This window comes from Piliocolobus tephrosceles, chromosome 7 (assembly GCF_002776525.5).
Source record: "Piliocolobus tephrosceles isolate RC106 chromosome 7, ASM277652v3, whole genome shotgun sequence".
In the NCBI taxonomy this organism is placed as follows: Eukaryota; Metazoa; Chordata; class Mammalia; order Primates; family Cercopithecidae; genus Piliocolobus; species Piliocolobus tephrosceles.
This window is the reverse complement of record NC_045440.1, coordinates 28,324,016-28,342,775: the sequence shown is the minus strand read 5'-3', so window position 1 is coordinate 28,342,775 and position 18,760 is coordinate 28,324,016. Positions and strand designations below refer to the sequence as shown.

General features: G+C 44.3%; 2 protein-coding genes across 2 annotated transcripts in view; one reads left to right on the top strand and one right to left on the bottom strand.

Moving 5' to 3' along the window:
- The first annotated feature begins 3,739 nt into the window (after positions 1-3,739).
- Positions 3,740-17,077, top strand: MBOAT4 (membrane bound O-acyltransferase domain containing 4). Its single transcript, XM_023214624.3, has 3 exons — positions 3,740-3,939; positions 10,117-10,341; positions 15,995-17,077. The coding sequence occupies exons 1-3, from the start codon at positions 3,821-3,823 to the stop codon at positions 16,956-16,958; spliced, it is 1,308 nt and encodes a 435-aa protein (XP_023070392.2). The 5' UTR covers positions 3,740-3,820; the 3' UTR covers positions 16,959-17,077.
- The window catches only part of LEPROTL1 (leptin receptor overlapping transcript like 1), a 45,061-nt gene continuing 36,827 nt past the window's right edge, over positions 10,527-18,760 (bottom strand). Inside the window, exon 4 of the mRNA XM_023214625.3 lies at positions 10,527-11,600. Within this exon, the coding sequence (XP_023070393.1) occupies positions 11,370-11,600 (231 nt within the window). The 3' untranslated portion in view covers positions 10,527-11,369. The remainder of the gene's footprint in view (positions 11,601-18,760) is intronic.

Genomic DNA, 18,760 nt, shown 5'->3' with positions numbered 1-18,760 from the left:
TAGGAAGATCTAGTTTAAATTTAAAAGGGGTACAAGTACAAACAGGAGTCACTGATTCAGATTACAACGGGGAAATTCAAATTGTTATTTCTACTTCTGCTCCCTGGAAAGCAGAGCCAAGAGAGCGCATAGCACTACTCCTGATTGTGCCATATGTGGGAAGGGGGAAAAGTGATATTAAATGAACAAGAGGATTTGGAAGCACAAATAAACAAGATAAAGCAGCTTATTGGGTAAATCTAAACGTCCTACCTGTGAAATAACTATTCAGGAAAGAAATTTAAAGGTTTGGTAGATACTGAAGCGGACATTTCAATCATTTCTCTACAGCACTGGCCATCTGCATGGCCAATCAACACGCTCAATTTAACATAGTTGGAGTTGGTAAAGCCCCTGAAGTATGTCAAAGTAGTTATATTTTGTACTGTGAAAGGCCTGATGGACAACCTGGGACTATTCAACCAATTATAACTTCTCTACCTATAAGTCTATGGGGAAGAGATTTGTTACAGCAATGGGGAGCACAAGTTCTAATTCCTGAACAATTATATAGCCCTTAAAGTCAACATATGATGCATGAAATGGGTATGTCCCTGGTATGGGACTAGGAAAAAATTTGCAAGCTTTAAAGGAACCACTTCAAGCAGAAAGACAAAGTTCCCACCAAGGTTTAGGATATCGTTTTTGAGGGCGGCCGTTGTTAAAAGCCTCCAGAACCTATACCTTTAAAATGGTTAACAGATAAGCCAATCTGGATAAAACAGTGGCCACTAAGTAAAGAAAAAACTGGAGGCTTTTAGAGGAATGAGTTACTGAACAATTAGAAAACGGGCACATAGCTCCAACATTTTCCCCTTGGAATTCTCCAGTTTTCGTAATTAAGAAAAAATCAGGTAAATGGAGAATATTAACTGACTCAAGAGCCATTAATTCGGTTATACAACCTTAAAATAATAACTTGGAGTCGAGGTTATGCTTGTGTTTCTCCAGGACTGAATCAATAGCCGATTTGGATACCATCAAGACACCTGAAACCTTATCATGAGCCAGATGCCGAGGAAGGGATTCTGGGAGGATCCCGAGGACCCCCCAGTTGCACCCATCTCAAGACTAATGCTGAGGTGGACCCCAACTGTCACGAGCAACACCCCCCAAACACAGTCACCCACCTGGGGACAGATCAAGAAGCTGTCACAGATGGTGGAAGAAAGTCTGAGGAAAGCGGGACAACCAGTCACAATGAGTAATTGAATGGTAGCTATGATCGCGGTGTTCACCATTGCCGTGAGTATTCCTTCAACAAGGGCTGACAAGAGAACAATTATACTTATTAGGCATATTTATCAATCCTGGCTGGCAATAATGCCTGGATGTAATCACCCTATGACACAGTTACACATGCTTTCTGACCTCAGTATTTACCATAATAAATCTGCTCCTATAATTGAGGCATACTGCCCTCAAAAACCTATTTGTAAACAGAATGGGACCTGGCCAGAAATAATGAACATACTCATTTGGGAAGATTGCATTGCAGAATAGGCAGAGGTGCTGTGCAATGATTCCTATGGAATCATTATTAATTGGTCCCCTAAGGGGATGTTTAGCTTAAATTGCAACTCTCAGTCTGCGTGCCACGGCCACACTATATTCAGCTGGTCTGAACAAAATGGTCAGATGGTAGAAATGGTAAGAAGTATGGCAAGAGTTCCTATTATCTGGAACCATGGCTTTATAGTGGCACCTCAACCTCAAATGATATGGCCCACTGTAGGAGCTAAACATAAGGATTTGTGGAAACTATTAATACTCTTAATAAGATCAAAATTTTGGAAAGAATAAAAAAAGCATCTAGAAGGACACTCTACAAACTTGACTTTGGATATTGCAAAATTAAAAGAACAAATATTTAAAGCATCCCAGGCACACCTGACGTTAATGCCAGGAACTGGAGTGCTTAAAGGAGCTGCAGACAGATTAGCAGCTAGTAACCCATTAAAATGGATAAAAGCACTGGGAAGCTCTGTGATTTCAATGATGATTGTGCTTTTAATCTGTGTTATTTGTCTTTGTATAGTCTGCATATGCAGATCCCAACTCCTGCAAGAAGTAGCTCACTGTGACAAAGCTGCCTTTGCTTTCATTGCTTTGCAAATCAAAGAAGGGGGACATGTTGGGAATAGGCCCCCAAAACCTGGCCATAAACTGGCTCCAAAACTGGCCATAAACAAAATCTCTGCAGCACTATGACATGTTCATGATGGCCACGACGCCCATGCTGGAAGGTTGTGGGTTTACCGGAATGAGGGCAAGAAACACCTGGCCCACCCAGGGCGGGAAAACCGTTTAAAGGTGTTCTTAAACCACAAACAACACCATGAGTGATCTGTGCCTTAAGGACATGCTCCTGCTGCAGATAACTAGCCAGGTCCCATCCCTTTATTTCCCATAAGGAATACTTTTAGTTAATCTGTAATCTATAGAAACAATGCTTATCACTGGCTTGCTGTCAATAAATATGCGGGTAAATCTCTGTCCGAGGCTCTCAACTCTGAAGGCTGTGAGACCCCTGATTTCCCACTCCACACTCTATATTTCTGTGTGTGTGTCTTTAATTCCTCTCATGCTGCTTGGTTAGGGTCTAACCAAACTACTCTTGGCATTCCCATTAACTGTTTTATTATTGCCTAAGACTTTGTGCCTTCTGTGGCCTAGAATAAGCCACCCATCTGTTTGGAAACATCCTTTCATAGAGAGCCAACTTAAGCATTTCCACTCTTCCAAAATCCTTTTTGATTCTCTATTTCTGCAGGTGATTATTTATCCCCTTCTGTACACCAGTGTACCTACAGTTCTTTAACAAAGGTATTTATTTCCATTTCTGTCTCTCTAGTAGACTGAGAGCCACATGAGTGCAGGCACCACGTCTTACTCATTCCCATATTCGTAGTGCTTAGCAAAGAGTGTCATAAAATGGTAGCCCAATAATGCTCATAATGTTAATTATTGAATCACTTTACCTTCAGCTACATTCAATCAGCCAGCTTTATATGCCATGCTTTTACATGCTTTATCTGATTTTCATAACGGTTCTGTTGAGACAGGCATAATTATGTCTAATTTTAAGGTGAAGCTTAGTCCCAGAGAGGTGATGTGACTTGCTCAAAGTTCCCCAATCAATAAGATTTGCCAACATGGCAAAACCCCATCTCTACAAAAAATATAAAAATTAGCCAGGCATGGTGGCACATGCCTGTAGCCCCAGCTTCTCAGGAGGCTGAGGTGGGAGGGTCACTTGAGTTGGGGAGGTGGAGGTTGCAGTAAGCTGAGGTTGCACTACTGCACTCCAGCCTGGGTGACAGAGCCAGACCCTATCTCAAAAAAAGAAAAAGAAAATAACCTGCTTCCCTTCCTCCTGGTCACATTCTTGTTTCCCCTTTTCAGTCCACAGAGTTGTCTGTCCATAGTTGGGAAACAAGATTTTTCATTAACTTAGTGAAGAAAATATGACAGCATGACAACTGGAAAGGCAAATAGTATGCTATGTCAATGAAACAAAACCACAACTCCCAAAAGCAATGTTTTCAGTGCATATCATGATTAATGTTACACCAAAATGTGTTTTGGTTTCCATAGTGCAGTTCCTCAATCAGAAAGCCAGTTTTTATTCTGCTTATCTCCAGAGCTTTTGTTTGCCTTTTGCTCACCCTAGCCCCACTAAACCGGATAAAAAGACCAGAGAGCCTGGTTGAGGTTACTCTTGGAGGAAGGCATCAGTTAAGGACACTGGAAAAGACAGGCTTTTTTGTTCTGGTTCCTAATGGAGTGGCTTCAGCTGTTCTTTCTCCATCCTGTGTCATTTTACCAGGGGGCTGCATTTCCCTTTGCATTTCTGTTCAATTATCTCTGCATCATGGATTCATTCTCCACTCGTGCCAGGTAGGCTGGATGGCTATTTTACTCTTATATCCAGAAATATGATAGTGACCGGGCGCGGTGGCTCACGCCTGTAATCCCTGCACTTTGGGAGGCTGAGGCGGGCAGATTACTTGAGGCCAGGAGTTCGAGACCTGCCTGGCCAACATAGCGAAACCTTGTCTCTATTACAAATATAAAAAAAAATTAGCCAGGCATGGTGGCTCACGCCTATAGTTCCAGCTCCTCAGGAGGCTGAGGCAGGAGACTCGCTTAAGCCCAGGAGGTGGAGGTTGCAGTGAGCCGAGATTGCACCATTGCACTCCAGCCTGGGCAATGGAGCAAGCCTCTACAAAAAAAAAAAAAAAAAAGAGAGAGAGAGAAAGAAAAAGCCAGAAATACTATAGTAGGGCAAAAAGCAGAGTAGACTGCAGATGTAAAGATTACAATACATTAATTACAATTGTTTTTAACTTACTCTCACTGTCACTGATTATTGATTGCTTGATAATGAGTATGTGTAATAGAGTAAAACTAAATTGGAAATTCACACCCTGTCTGCACTGACGTAAGGTTTGCTGGGTTCACGTTAAATGGCAAGTGGATGAAAATAAACTCTCAAGAAAGACAGTTGTTGCAATGGTACAGGAATTCTCCAAATGGATATATTTCTGTCAACCATAGATCTCAGATATTCTTGAATAGACCTAATTTTATGGAATTTTATCGTTTTCGATCAAATTACATTTTACACAAAGTTACATCAGTATAAGTTTTATCATACCTAAATGTGATTTTTAAAGTGCCTTTATATGAATTCTCAGAGAAATGAAATAAGTCAAAATGAATCTTGTTAGATTAGCTATATGATCATTTGAAGTTCAAAAATTATTGTCACTAGAGATGTGATGACTTGATTTTAATAATTTTTTAATATCAAATAACCTCAACACATTAGAGACAGTACCTATCTTTTTAGATTGTTCATGTAAGATTTTATTTTTTTAACATAGACAAAAGGCAAGAACTTAACTGAATATAGAACAGAAATGGCAAGGGTATTGTTAACGTGGCTACATGATTTTCTGTTAAATTGAAAAGTCGCAAATACATTTTTAATTTTATTTACTTATATGTATTTTTGGAGACAGAGTCTCTCTCTGTCACCCAAGCTGGAGTGCAATGGCATGATCTTGGCTCATTGCAACCTCCACCTCCTGGGCTCAAGGGATTCTCCTGCCTCAGCCTTCCCAGTAGCTGGGACTACAGGTGCGCACGACCATGCCCAGCTAATTTGAAATACATTTTTAAAAATAATCCCAAGTTTTATTTTAGATTCAGGGGGTATATGGGTAGGTTTGTTACGTGGGTATATTGTATGATGCTGACGTTTGGTGTACAATTGATCCCATCACCCAGGTAGTGAGCACAGTACCCAACAGTAAGTTTTTCAACCCTTTTTCCCTGACAGTCCCTATTTTTAACAAGGTTTTGTGGAATGTCCTTTTGTAAAGTGAAAATCTGTTGCCAAAGGGCCACTTCCTAATAATTCACTTATTTTGGGAATTAGGATTTTTATATATTGGGTTTCTTTCTTTTTTTTTTTTTATTATTATACTTTAAGTTCTAGGGTACATGTGCACAACGTGCAGGTTTGTTACATATGTATACTTGTGCCATGTTGGTGTGTTGCACCCATCAACTCATCACAACCCATCAATTCGTCATTTACATCTGGTATAACACCCAATGCAATCCCTCCCCCCTCCCCCCTCCCCCCTCCCCATAATAGGCCCCGGTGTGTGATGTTCCCCTTCCCGAGTCCAAGTGATCTCATTGTTCAGTTCCCACCTATGAGTGAGAACATGCGGTGTTTGGTTTTCTGTTCTTGCGATAATTTGCTGAGAATGATGGTTTCCAGCTGCATCCATGTCCCTACAAAGGACACAAACTCATTCTTTTTTATGGCTGCATAGTATTCCATGGTGTATATGTGCCACATTTTCTTAATCCAGTCTGTCACTGATGGACATTTGGGTTGATTATATTGGGTTTCTTAAATAAAATACAGAAGCTGTATCTAGATCAGTTAGGATTGTGGAATTTGATTAAACAATAGTATGATCACGTGTTCACGACTGTCTGATGGCCCTTAACTTCACTTATGGAGATTGGAGTTGGGGAAGGGCTGTAAAGAAGTTTCCTTTTGAGAAAGAATCTCAAAACAATAAAGCAACGTGAGTGCAAAAATTAGGATTAATCCTCATGGAGTTACCTTAGGGTGAAGATTGCTCTGTTTCTGGCCGGACGCAGTGGCTCACACCTGTAATCCTAGTAACTGGGAGGCTGAGGCAAGTGGATAGCTTGAGCCCAGGCGTTTGAGACCTGCCTGGGCAACATGACAAAACCCCTGTCTCTATGAAAAGTACAAAAAATTAGCCAAGTGTGATGGTACATGCCTGTAGTCCCAGCTACTTAGGAACCTGAGGCAGGAGGATCCCTTGAGCCCAGGAGGTTGAGGTTGTTGTAAGTCGTGATCATGCCACTGCACTCCAGCCTGGGCAGCAGGGCGAGACTGGAAATAAATAAAATTAAAATAAAATAATAATAAAATAAAAATAAAAATAAAATAAAAAAGACTTCTCACTCTGGATTCAGCCTGTTGAGTCCTAACTCCCTCACCTAACTAAGTGTCCTTGTGTATGTGAATATACTTCACCCAAATGCCCTCTTCTTATCTATAAAACAGAAAACATAATGCCTATCTCATGGGGTTATTTTAAATATTAAATAAATATATTTCTCATAAAGGATTATTAGCACAATGCCTAGAATGAAACAAGCAATCGCTAAGTCACACATTCTACATTGTCCATGTACAGACAATTTAATATTTATAAAACTCCTAGAGAGTTGCCTCTGGGTGGGAGGGTTGCTGTGTAAAGGATAAATGTTCCCCCTTTTGTTTTCCCATAGCAGGGAAGTGAAGGACCACAGTGTTAACTGGGGTGTTAAGCGGGGAAGTCACCCCAAGCACAGGCTCAAAGAAAAGCACAGAAATGGCCCAGATTTTTGAATAATAGATGCTCTCACACTGAGACACTTAATGTTCTCCCCCCCAAAAAAAAGTGGCACTGTGCCCGGAGCCGTGACACACGTTTGCCTTGCAATGGTGTTTCCTGGTTCTGAGTGGGTAGAGAAATTCTAAGCTTCTTTGACTCGCTTTCCCTGACCAGTCAGTCCTTTTTTCTTTTCTTCTTTTCTTTTTTTTTCTCTTTTTCTCTTTTTTTTTTTTTTTGGGGGGGGGGGGGATGGAGTCTCTCTCTATCACCCAGGCTGGAGTGCAGTAGTGCGATCTCAGCTCACTGCAACCTCTGCTTCCCGAGCTCAAGCGATTCTCCTGCCTCAGCCTCTCGAGTAGCTGGGATTATAGGGGCCTGCCACCGCGCCCTACTAATTTTTTTTTTTTTTTTGTATTTTTAGTAGAAACAGGGTTTCACCATGTTAGCCAGGCTGGCCTTGAACTCCTGACTTCAAGTGATCTGCCTGCCTCAGCCTCCCAAAGTGCTGGGATTACAAGCATGAGCCACCACGCCCAGCTTTTCCACACTTTTTCTGACCCCTTCATTCAACTTTATTAATTTGGCACCAATTAAAAAGCAAGCCTCCATATAATGCAGAAGGAAGAACCAAGCGTGCATAATGTGAACCTTCCCAGGCCTCTGCAGATCCGCATCTCCTTGGCCTCTGAGAGAGGCATGATTCACAAACCATTTCATCAATGTGGGTATTTTACAACATTAAAAAAACACTGGCCAGGCACCCTGGCTCACGCCTGTAATCCCAAGACTTTGGGAAGCCAAGGCAGGAGGATTGCATGAGTCTGGGAGTTCGAGACCAGCCTGGGCAACACGGGAAATCCCCATTTCTATGAAAAATATTTTAGAAATTAGCCAGGTATGGTGGTGTGTGCCAATAGTCCCAGCTACTAGGGACGCTGAGGTGGGAGAATTTCTTAAGCTGGGGAGGTCAAGGCTGCAGTGAGTCATGATCTTGCCACTGCACTCCAGCCTGGGCAACAGGGACCCTGTCCTAAAGACAAGACAAACACTGCTCTTTTCCTCCCTGGCCACCTGAAAATTGGACACTGTGATGAAAGACACAGCAGCTATCCAGACAAAAGAGTTCATAATCAACTGACAACTTCGGTGGAAACATATGGTCGTAATCATCCTTCACTCTGGGAAGGCAACAGTACTGAGAAAGAAATTTGGGAAAAACTAGCCAAAATGTACAAGATCTCCTGGACATGATATATAAAATGGAGATCATCTTTGTATTTAGATTCTGTCCGCATTCTGTTGTAGCAAGATAACTGGCATGATTTATGATTCCCTGGATTATGCAAAAAAAAAGTGAACCCAAGCATAATCTTGTAAGACATAGCCCAGATGAGAGAAAAAGACACCAAGAAAACAGCAAAAGGAATGCAAGGACAGAATGAAGAAAGTCAGGGGGCCCCAAAAGCCAGTGTTGGTGCTGTCAAAAAGGAGTCCAGATCTGCAATGGCTGGGCGTGGTGACTCACGCCTATAACCCCAGGACTTTGGGAGGCCGAGGTGGGCAGATCACCTTAGGTACAGTGTCTAACACTGTACCAGGAGTTTGAGACAGTGTCTAAGACTGAGGCCAGGAGTTAAAGAGCAGCCTGACCAACATGGCGAAACCCCGTCTCTACTAAAAATGCAAAAATTAGCCAGGCATAGTGGCAGGTGCCTGTAATCCCAGCTACTCCGGAGGCTGAGGCAGGAGGATCGCTTGAACCCGGGATACAGAGGTTGCAGTGAGCCAAGGTCGCACCACTGCACTCCAGCCCAAGCAACAGAGTGAGACTCCGTCTAAAAAAAAGAAAAAAAGATTCTGCAATGACTTCATCTGCGGTGATTGTGCTGATTTTTCATGACAGGACATAATAAACTGTAACAACGTTTTGGGTTTTTTTAGAGACAAGATCTTGCACTATTACCCAAACCGGAGTGCAATGGTGCGATCATGGCTCAAGTGTAGCCTCTAACTCCTGGGCTCAAGTGATCCTCCCCCCTCAGACTCCCGAGTAGCTAGGACTACAGGTGTGCCACCATGCATGGCTATTAAAAAAATTTTTTTTGTAGAGATGAGATCTTGCTATATTGCCCAGGCTGCTCTCAAACTCTGGCCTCTAGTGATCTTCCCTCCTTGGACTCCCAAAGTGCTGAGATTACAAGTGTGAGCCACTGTGCCTGGCCTAAACTGTATAAACTTTAATAAAACAAAAACCTAACTCATAAGATTCTAAGGTGCAGTAGTGAGGATGAAGGGTGGATATAAAGATTTTTCTGAGTTTTCACTTTTCAAAGGGAAGTATTGAGTCTCCTTTCTCTGTCAGCCTCTGGAATGCTTCCGGGTAGCGCAACCCGGTGAAAAGGAAGGCGCTCGTCTTGAGAGGATGTCTTGGGCGCTCTTCGAGATCCTTTACACTAGGTTCACGGCACGTTTCAGTCAGACGACGTACCAGGAGATTTCAAAGATGTCCTTGCTAGCCAGACTTCCAGGACTGTCAGGGGCAGGTGGTGGAATACCTTGGGTGGGAATCGCTTGAATGGTGGGCATCAAAGAGAGAGGTTCCAGGGCCACTAAGGCAGGAATTGAGATTTGTCTCCAGGCCAGGGATGTGGCTCATGCCTGTAATCCTAGCACTTTGGGAGGCCAAGGCAGGAGGATCACTTGAGGCCAGGAGTTTGAGACTGGGCAGCATACCAAGACCCCATCTCTAAAAAAATAAAAAGTTAACAGGCATGGTGGTGCATGCCTTTAGTCCATCCCAGGTGGGAGGATCACTTGAGCCCAGGAGGTCAAGGCTGATGGTGAGCCATGATTGCAACTCTGTACTCACCCTGGGTGACAGAAAGAGACCCTATCTCAAAAAAAAAAAAAAAAAAAGGATTTGTCTCCAAGGCGGAAGTTTACAAATTTACCCTGGCTCTTTCTCCTGTGATTCTTTTCTTCTGAAGAACAAAAGGAAGGCCCCAGAGTGCTAATAGCATGGCTACTTTAGGTGTTGTGTGGGGCCTACCCAGATGGGGTTCCCTGGAGTGACATCTGCAGTGATTCCTTTGCTGTGTGGTTCTGAGTCTTTCTCCCCAGGGTGTCCCTTCTCTTTCAGGTACCTTTTTCTCCTGGCTGGAGGAGGTGCCCTGGCCGTGGCTGCCATGGGTCCCTATGCCGTGCTCATCTTCATCCCTGCTGTCTGTGCCGTGGCTCTTCTCTGTTCCCTGCCCCCGCGGCAAGTCCACAGGTGGACCTTCTGCTTTCAGATGAGCTGGCAGACCTTGTGTCACCTGGGTCTGCACTACACTGAGTATTATCTGCATGAGCCTCCTTCCGTGAGGTAAGCAGCCTGTTCATTGGTCACGCTCAGCCCTCCCGCGGTTTTCTTGTACCATGGCGGTAGCAGAGAGAACCTGGGTGTTGGGGTTGGAATCCTGATTCTTCCACATTTGTCCAGTGTGACCTTGAGCAAGTCATTTTACCTCTTTCAGGCTCATATCTTTTTCTGGAAAAAGACATGGAGCTAACAATAGTGTGTTGCAAGATTGTCGTGAATGTTAATTAACCACTCAATGGGTTCACCTTCTCCACTGCCTAGACAGACACTGGAATTGCAATAGAGAAAGAGTAATTCCCAGAGAACTGGCTATGCGGGAGACAGGAGTTTTATTATTACTCCAAGCATTTAGGGTCATCATAGTCAGCTTCCCCGAGCATTTGGGGATCAGAGTATTTACGGATAATTTGGTGGGTAGGGGGAGGCCAGTGAGTTGAGAGTGCTGATTGGTTGGGTTGGAGATGAAATCATAGGGAGTCGGAGCTGTCTTCTTGTACTGAGTCAGATCCTGGGTGGGGGCCACAAGACCAGATGAGCCAGTTTATCGATCTGGGTGGTGCCAGCTGACCCAGCAAGGGCAGGGTCTGCAAAATATCTCAAGCACTGATCTCAGGCCTTAGAATAGTAATGTTATCCCCAGGAGCAATTTGGGGAGGGTCAGAACCTTGTCATCTCCAGCTGCATGACTCCTAAACCATAATTTCTAATCTTTTGGCTAATTGTTAGTCCTACAAAGGCAGTCTAGTTTCCAGGCAAGAAGGGGGTTTGTTTTGGGAAAAGGCTGTGATCGTCTTTGTTTTAAACTATAAGCTATAAACTAAGTTCCTCCCAAAATGAGCCCCAGGAATGAACAAGGACAACTTGGAGGTTAGAAGCAAGATGGAGTTGGTTAGGTCAGACTTCTTTCACTGTCTCAGTTATAATTTTGCAACGGCAGTTTCATTAGAATGAATATAAATGTGATTCTGTGGCTAATCATCGCTGCCACGTGTTGCCTACCTGGTGCAGTGTTTGGCACTGAGCAGTAGTTGTCATTGTGCCTGAGAGGGAGGGCAAAGCAGGAATCCTAGAGCCCACAGAGCAGGCCTGCCCAGAAGTGACTCAGCACTGTCTGCCAGCCGCAGCACGGGCTGAGTGGACACTCGGCTTGCAGGTATCAATCTTCCCATGATGGCTGCTGGGAGAGGCAGCTGCTGTGTCAGTGTTTCTCTTCCTTCAGACTCAGCTGTTCCCATCTTGCTGAAGAAGAATAGGCACCCCATCTAGAAAACAGAAATCAAGAGCTAATTACAGTCTAGAGAAGTGTTGTCATGAATCAGCAAGATCTGTGAGATGAGGGGAAACATTGCTTTGTGATCTGGAGATCTCATGTTTCTGGCTCTCTCTGGTGATCACAATTGACTTCAGGGTCACTCGGTGCACAGAGGCTGTGATGCTCCAGGTGGTCACCCATCTGATTCTAGCCTGTGGTTGGTTCACTTGCTTTGCCATCCTGACTATACCCAGAATTTCTTTTTTTTTTTTCCTATGAAGACTATTTTCAGCCGGGCACAGTGGCTCACTCCCATAATCCCAACATTTTGGGAGGCCGAGGTGGGCAGATCACTTGAGGCCAGGAGTTCAAGACCAGACTGGCCAACATGGCAAAACCCCGTATCTGCTAAAAATACAAAAATTAGCTGGGCATTGTGGCGGATGCCTGGAATCCCAGCTACTCGGGAGGCTGAGACAGGAGATTGCATCACTGCACTCCAGCCTGTGTGACAGAGGGAGACACTGCCTCAAAAAAAAAAAAAAAGACTATTTTCACCAAAAGCTTCAGGTTGGCTGCTCTAAGGAAAAGGCAAGATGGCAGGTGGGTGGTGTGTAGGAAGCACCAAATGGGATGGAGTGAATCAGAATTTCAGTAGGGAGCTGGGGCCTGATGGGGCTGGGAGGGCAAGTTGAACAGGAGCTGGCTGGATGTGAGGGAGGCTGGAGCAGACCTGGAATGGGGGGCTCTGCTAGTAGAGCAGGGCTGCTGCCATTACACAGTGCCACAGACTGGGTGGCTCAAACAACAGAAATTCATTTCCTCACAGTTCTGGAGGCTGAAAGTCACCAATGATGGCGTCAGCAGGGCTGGGTTCTTCTGAGGCCATTCTCGTGGCTTGCAGGTGGCAGTGTCCCCCTGTGTCCGTGTGATGGTCACTCCTCTGTGAGTGCATCGGTGTCCTAGTTGTCTGTTCTCATAAGGACTCTGTGCTTATTAGATTAGCACCATCCTAATGACCTCATTTAACCTTAATCACATCTTCAAAGACCCTAACTCCACATACAGCCACATTCTGAGGTACTGGGGTCAGGCCATTAGCACAGGAATTTTGGGGGCACATTCAGTCCATGAAAGAGAGTGAGTGAGCAGGGTTTGGTGGCATTTGGAGGCTACCTTGCTTCCAGTGAGAATCAGTCAAGTAAGCACATCAGTTTTTCTTAAATCTTCAGACACACGGATAGAGACAGCAGCAGCTGGAAGACTGTTGTTTTCTCTCCACAGGACAGCGTTTCTGATTGTAGAGTGTGTCATTGTAATTTTCTTTCCCTTTTTCTTGAGACAGGGTCTCGCTCTGTTGCCCAGGCTGTGGCATGCTCATGGCTCACTGCAGCCTCGACCTCCCAGGCTCAAGCAATCCTCCCACCTCAGCCTCCTCAGTAGCTGGGACCACAGGCATGCGCCACCACATAGGGCTAATTTTTCATATTTTTTTTGTAGAAATGGGGTTTTGCCGTGTTGCCCAGGCTGGTCTCAAACTCCTGGGCTCAAGTGATCAGCCCACTTCACCTCAGCCTCCCAAAGTGCTGGGATTACAGGCGTGAGCCACTGTGCCCAGCCTAATTTTCATTCGTTGTTCTCCTCAATGATCTTGCCAGCAGGATCTTTGATGGTGAAGCAGTAAGAGCTCAGGTGATTGGTTAAGACCATATTTCAAATTGCTAATGGCTCAACACACACTGTGATCCGTTCCTCAGTACAAATCCCACATTAGGCAAAGTCTTACAGCCAGGACCCGGTGTGTATTTAAAATCTTCAGCTTCCTATCTTTTCTTCACTACCGAGTTTTTGTTTCCTCTATGGCAAATTTCTCCCAAGTCTCGGATCCTAATCGTTGTAGGCCTTTCTTGGAAATATTATAATCAACATTTCCCACAATATTCCTCATCATTCTCTTATTTGCATCTCTGACTAATATTTAATTTCCCCATTTACTTGATCCTGCATGATGTCACCCTAAATAATAAACAGAAAGAGGGTCCCTAAAAGAAAATGATGGGGCTGGGTGTGGTGGCTCACACCTATAATCCCAGCCCTTTGGGAGACTGAGGCAGGTGGATCACTTGAGCCCAGGAGTTTGAGACCAGCCTGGTCAACATAGCGAAACCCTGTCTCTACAAAAAAAAAACCCCACAGAAATTAACTGGGTGTGGTAGCACATGTCTGTAGTCCCAGCTTCTCCGGAGGGAGAGAGGGGAGAATCACTTGAGTCTGGGAGGCAGTGGTTGTGGTGAGCCAAGATGGTGCCACTGCACTCCGGGCTGGGTGATAGAGTGAGACCGTGTCTCAGGAAAAACAAAGCAAGAAAAAAGAAAAGAAAAGAAAAGAAAAAAAAAGAAAAGAAAAGAAAAGAATGCTTATGGCTGGGAGCAGTGGCTCACATCTGTAATCCTAGCACTTTGGGAGGCCGAGGCAGGTGGATCACCTGAGATCAGGAGTTCAAGATCAGCCTGGCAGACATGGCGAAACCTTGTCTCTACTAAAAATACAAAAATTAGCTAGGCGTGATGGCATGCACCTGTAATTCCAGCTACTCAGGAGGCGGAGGCAGGAGAATCGCTTGAACCCAGGAGGCAGCAAAGGTTGCAGTGGGCTGACATTGCACCACTGCACTCCAGCCTGGGCCACAGAGCGAGACTCCATCTCTGAAAATAAAAAATAAAAAAAGAAAATGATACGTATTTAGGGATTGGGCATTACAGTGGGAATATGTGTGCCATAGTATGTGTATTCAGGTAGGTAAAGGAAGACAAAGTTTTTGTTTGGTTGGTTGGTTGGTTGGTTTTTTTGAGATGGAGTCTCGCTCTGTCACCAGGCTGGCATGCAGTGACACAATCTCAGCTCACTGCAACCTCCGCCTCCCAGGTTCCAGTGATTCTCCTGCCTCAGCCTCCCGAGTAGCTGGGACTACAGGCACGAACCACCATGCCCAGCTAATTTTTGTATTTTTAGTAGAGATGGGGTTTCACCGTATTGGCCAGGATGGTCTCGATCTCTTGACCTTGTGATCCATCTGCCTCGGCCTCCCAAAGTGCTGAGATTACAGGTGCGAGCCACCACACCCAGCCAGTAAGAGAAAGTGTTTTAAGAGAAAAATAAGGAGGATTACATAATTGCGTTGAAATCATTATCCTTGAATACAGGATCAATGACAAGGATGATGCCAGTCTGTGGTTGGGCAGGCAGTGGCTGGGCAGGTGACCTCACAAAAGTATTTTTTTGGGTAGGGTTGCAATGGTTTTTGTGCAAGGTTGTGGTTTTTGCAGTCTTTTGTGGTAGTTTTTGTTATCTGACATACAAGCATTGAGAACCCTCTCTTCATACCTTTCCCTGGCTCTGTTTGTCAGAATTGTTTTGTTTTGTTTTGCTTTTTAACACAAGTGACTTCGGTTTTTTTTTCTTTTCCTTTTTCTTTTCTTTTCTTTTTTTTTTTTTTTTGAGACAGGGTCTCACTTGGATGCCTAGGCTGGAGTGCAGTGGTGCAATCATAGCTCACTGCAGTCTTGAACTCCTGGGCTCAAGGGTTCCACCCATGTCAGCCTCCCAAAGTGATGGGATTACAGGCATGACCCACCGCACCCAGCCATGATTCCATTTTTATTCCCACAGCTTTCAAATTGGAGTAGGGTGTGGTTCTGAATTAAGTCAAGAGTCTTCAGCTGTTAAAGTAAAATTTCCCAGGCATATTCTCCTATTCAGGATGGCAGATTTCAGGATAGAAGATGGGATGGATCTCTGAGATCCCTGGGAAGCTTCTCAAGTTGAACATGAGTGTAAATGTGTGCATCTTTTTTTCTTTAAAACAAACAAAATATATATGCGATATACATACATATTCCTACAGATATACATATACTTATTTATAAAAAACACATGATCATTACAAAAAATTCAAACAAACCAAAAAGTGAAAGATCTTCTTATGCTAATCTCATTCCCTAGAGGTAACTACTCTTAAAAGTTTGGGGTATATTAGTCTAGACTTAAGCTCCACTGTATACTTAAGATGTGTAAATATTGCTGGGGGTGGTGGCTTATACCTGTAATCCCAGTTTATACTCCCAAAGTGTAATCCCAGCACTTTGGGAGGCCGAGACTGACAGATTGCTTAAGCCCAGGAGTTTGAGATCAGCCTGGGCAACATAGTAAGACCCCATCTCTATAAAAAATAAATAAGATTGATTTATTTTAAGATTTATTTTTTGTGGGGTCCTGCAGGCCATAAGATTAATCTTAGCTATACAGACCTATGTATATCCTGTGAGATCATGTATGACAGACTGGAATAATGGAAAGAGAATAAATACAGAGTGTTTTTATGTTTTAAAAAAAATTATCTTGCAGGTTCTGCATCACTCTTTCTTCTCTCATGCTCTTGACCCAGAGGGTCACGTCCCTCTCTCTGGACATTTGTGAGGGGAAAGTGGAGGCAGCATCTGGAGGCATCAGGAGCAGGAGCTCTTTGTCTGAGCATGTGTGTAAGGCACTGCCCTATTTCAGCTACTTGCTCTTTTTCCCTGCTCTCCTAGGAGGCTCTCTGTGCTCCTTCCAGCGATTTCAGGCTTGTGTTCAAGGGTCCAGTGCTTTGTATCCCAGGCACTCTTTCTGGGCTCTGAGCTGGAGGGGTCTGCAGATTCTTGGACTAGAATGCATAAACGTGGCAGTGAGCAGGATGGTGGATGCAGGAGCAGGACTGACCGATTGCCAGCAATTTGAGTGCATCTATGTTGTGTGGACCACAGCTGGGCTTTTCAAGCTCACCTACTACTCCCACTGGATCCTGGATGACTCCCTCCTCCACGCAGCGGGCTTTGGGTCTGAGCTTGGTCAGAGCCCTGGAGAGGAGGGATATGTCCCCGATGCGGACATCTGGACCCTGGAAAGAACCCACAGGATATCTGTGTTTGCAAGAAAGTGGAACCAAAGCACAGCTCGATGGCTCCGACGGCTTGTATTCCAGCACAGCAGGGTGTGGCCGTTGTTGCAGACATTTGCCTTCTCTGCCTGGTGGCACGGACTCCATCCAGGACAGGTGTTTGGTTTCCTTTGCTGGGCCGTGATGGTGGAAGCTGACTACCTGATTCACTCTTTTGCCAATGAGTTTATCAGATCCTGGCCCATGAGGCTGTTCTACAGAACCCTTACCTGGGCCCACACCCAGTTGATCATTGCCTACATCATGCTGGCTGTGGAAGTCAGGAGCCTCTCCTCTCTCTGGTTGCTCTGTAATTCGTACAACAGTGTCTTTCCCATGGTGTACTGTATTCTGCTTTTGCTATTGGTGAAGAGAAAGCACAAATGTAAGTGACATCTTTCCCTGGCTTTCATCTTATACACCCATGAAACAGTTTAGAAAGTGCCAGATGATGCATCAATAATGCGTACATCTGAACTTTTCCATAATAAAAATTTTTCTAAAGTTTTAGATGAATATACCCAGTGACTTGCAGTAGGAATTTGTGTATCTACTTTATTTTTTTTTTATTTTTTATTTTTTTTTTTGAGACAGAGTCTTGCTCTGTCGCCCGGGCTGGAGTGCAGTGGCCGGATCTCAGCTCACTGCAAGCTCCACCTCCCGGGTTTACGCCATTCTCCTGCCTCAGCCTCCGGAGTAGCTGGGACTACAGGCGCCTGCCACCTCGCCCGGCTAGTTTTTTGTATTTTTAGTAGAGACGGGGTTTCACCGGGTTAGCCAGGATGGTCTCGATTTCCTGACCTCGTGATCCGCCCGTCTCGGCCTCCCAAAGTGCTGGGATTACAGGCTTGAGCCACCGCGCCCGGCCACTTTAGCAAGCTATTCTGTTGGTACTGAGGATATGAAAGGGAAAAATATGTGGTTTCTTCCCACAAGGCTTACAGTCTAGATGGGGAAGCAAAGATTAAGTAAAGTGATACATAAAAACATAAGGTGCTGTGAATGAGATGGCAAACGCTCTACATATAGACACCCCAAAATTGAGTGTTCAGTTGGCCCACCTGATCCTGGAATGGGAACTTTAGCAACACAAAACCAAAACAAAACCTAACTCATTATCACATTGGGTTGTTATGTGGACTACAGACTCATATCCATTATTAAGTTTGAAAATTTTTTTCTAAATTTGAAAATTTGGGCCAGGTGCAGTGGTTCATACCTGTAATCCCAGCACTTTGCAAGGCTGAGGTGGAAGGATTGCTTGAGGCCAGGAGTTTGAGACCAGGTTGGGCAACAGAGCAAGACCTTGTCTCAAAATATATATGTGTGTGTGTGTGTGTGTGTGTATGTATATTTGGGTGGGCTTGATGTATGCACCTAAAGACCTAGCTCCTCTGGAGGCTGAGAAGGATCTCTTGAGTCCAGGAGTTCGAGGCTGCAGTGAGCTGTGATTGTGCCACTGAACCCCAGCCTGGATGACAGAGAAAGGCCCCATATGCTAAAAAACTTTTTTGGGCCGGGTGCGGTGGCTCACACCTGTAATCCCAGCACTTTAGGAGGCCAAGGCGGGCAGATCAGAAAGTCAGGAGTTCAAGACCAGCCTGGCCAATATGGTGAAACCTCGTCTCTACTAAAAATACAAAAATTAGCCGGACGTGGTGGCGGATGCCTATAGTCCCAGCTACTCGGGAGGCTGAGGCAGGAGAATTGCTTGAATTCGGGGTGTGGAGGTTGCAGTGAGCCGAGATCACACCACCACACTCCAGCCTGGGCAACAGAGCAAGACTGTATCTCAAAAAAAAAAAAATTTTTTTTCGAAAATTTGAAAAAAAATTGTCCTAAAAATAAATGGCTGATATTATTCCCAGAGATATGCTAATAAACTAAAAACCCACATGATAACTATTTACATAATTGTTAAATACAAAGCTGACTCATAAACATGTCTTACAAAGAGATCAATAACAGGAAGTAAACACTTCTTTAATATGACTTTGAGGGTGGGTTTGATTCTTTTTTTTCTTGGCATATCCTAAATAACTCCCTCTGTTTCTTCCTGTTAGAATTTAAAATACACAAGAGAAAAGTATCAGGACTTCCAAATTATGCAGTCGCAATATCATTTAACTAGCACTTACAAATTACTGCCACATCTGCAGGTCACCTGTACTGTTATGTAATTACCATTTTTCTTC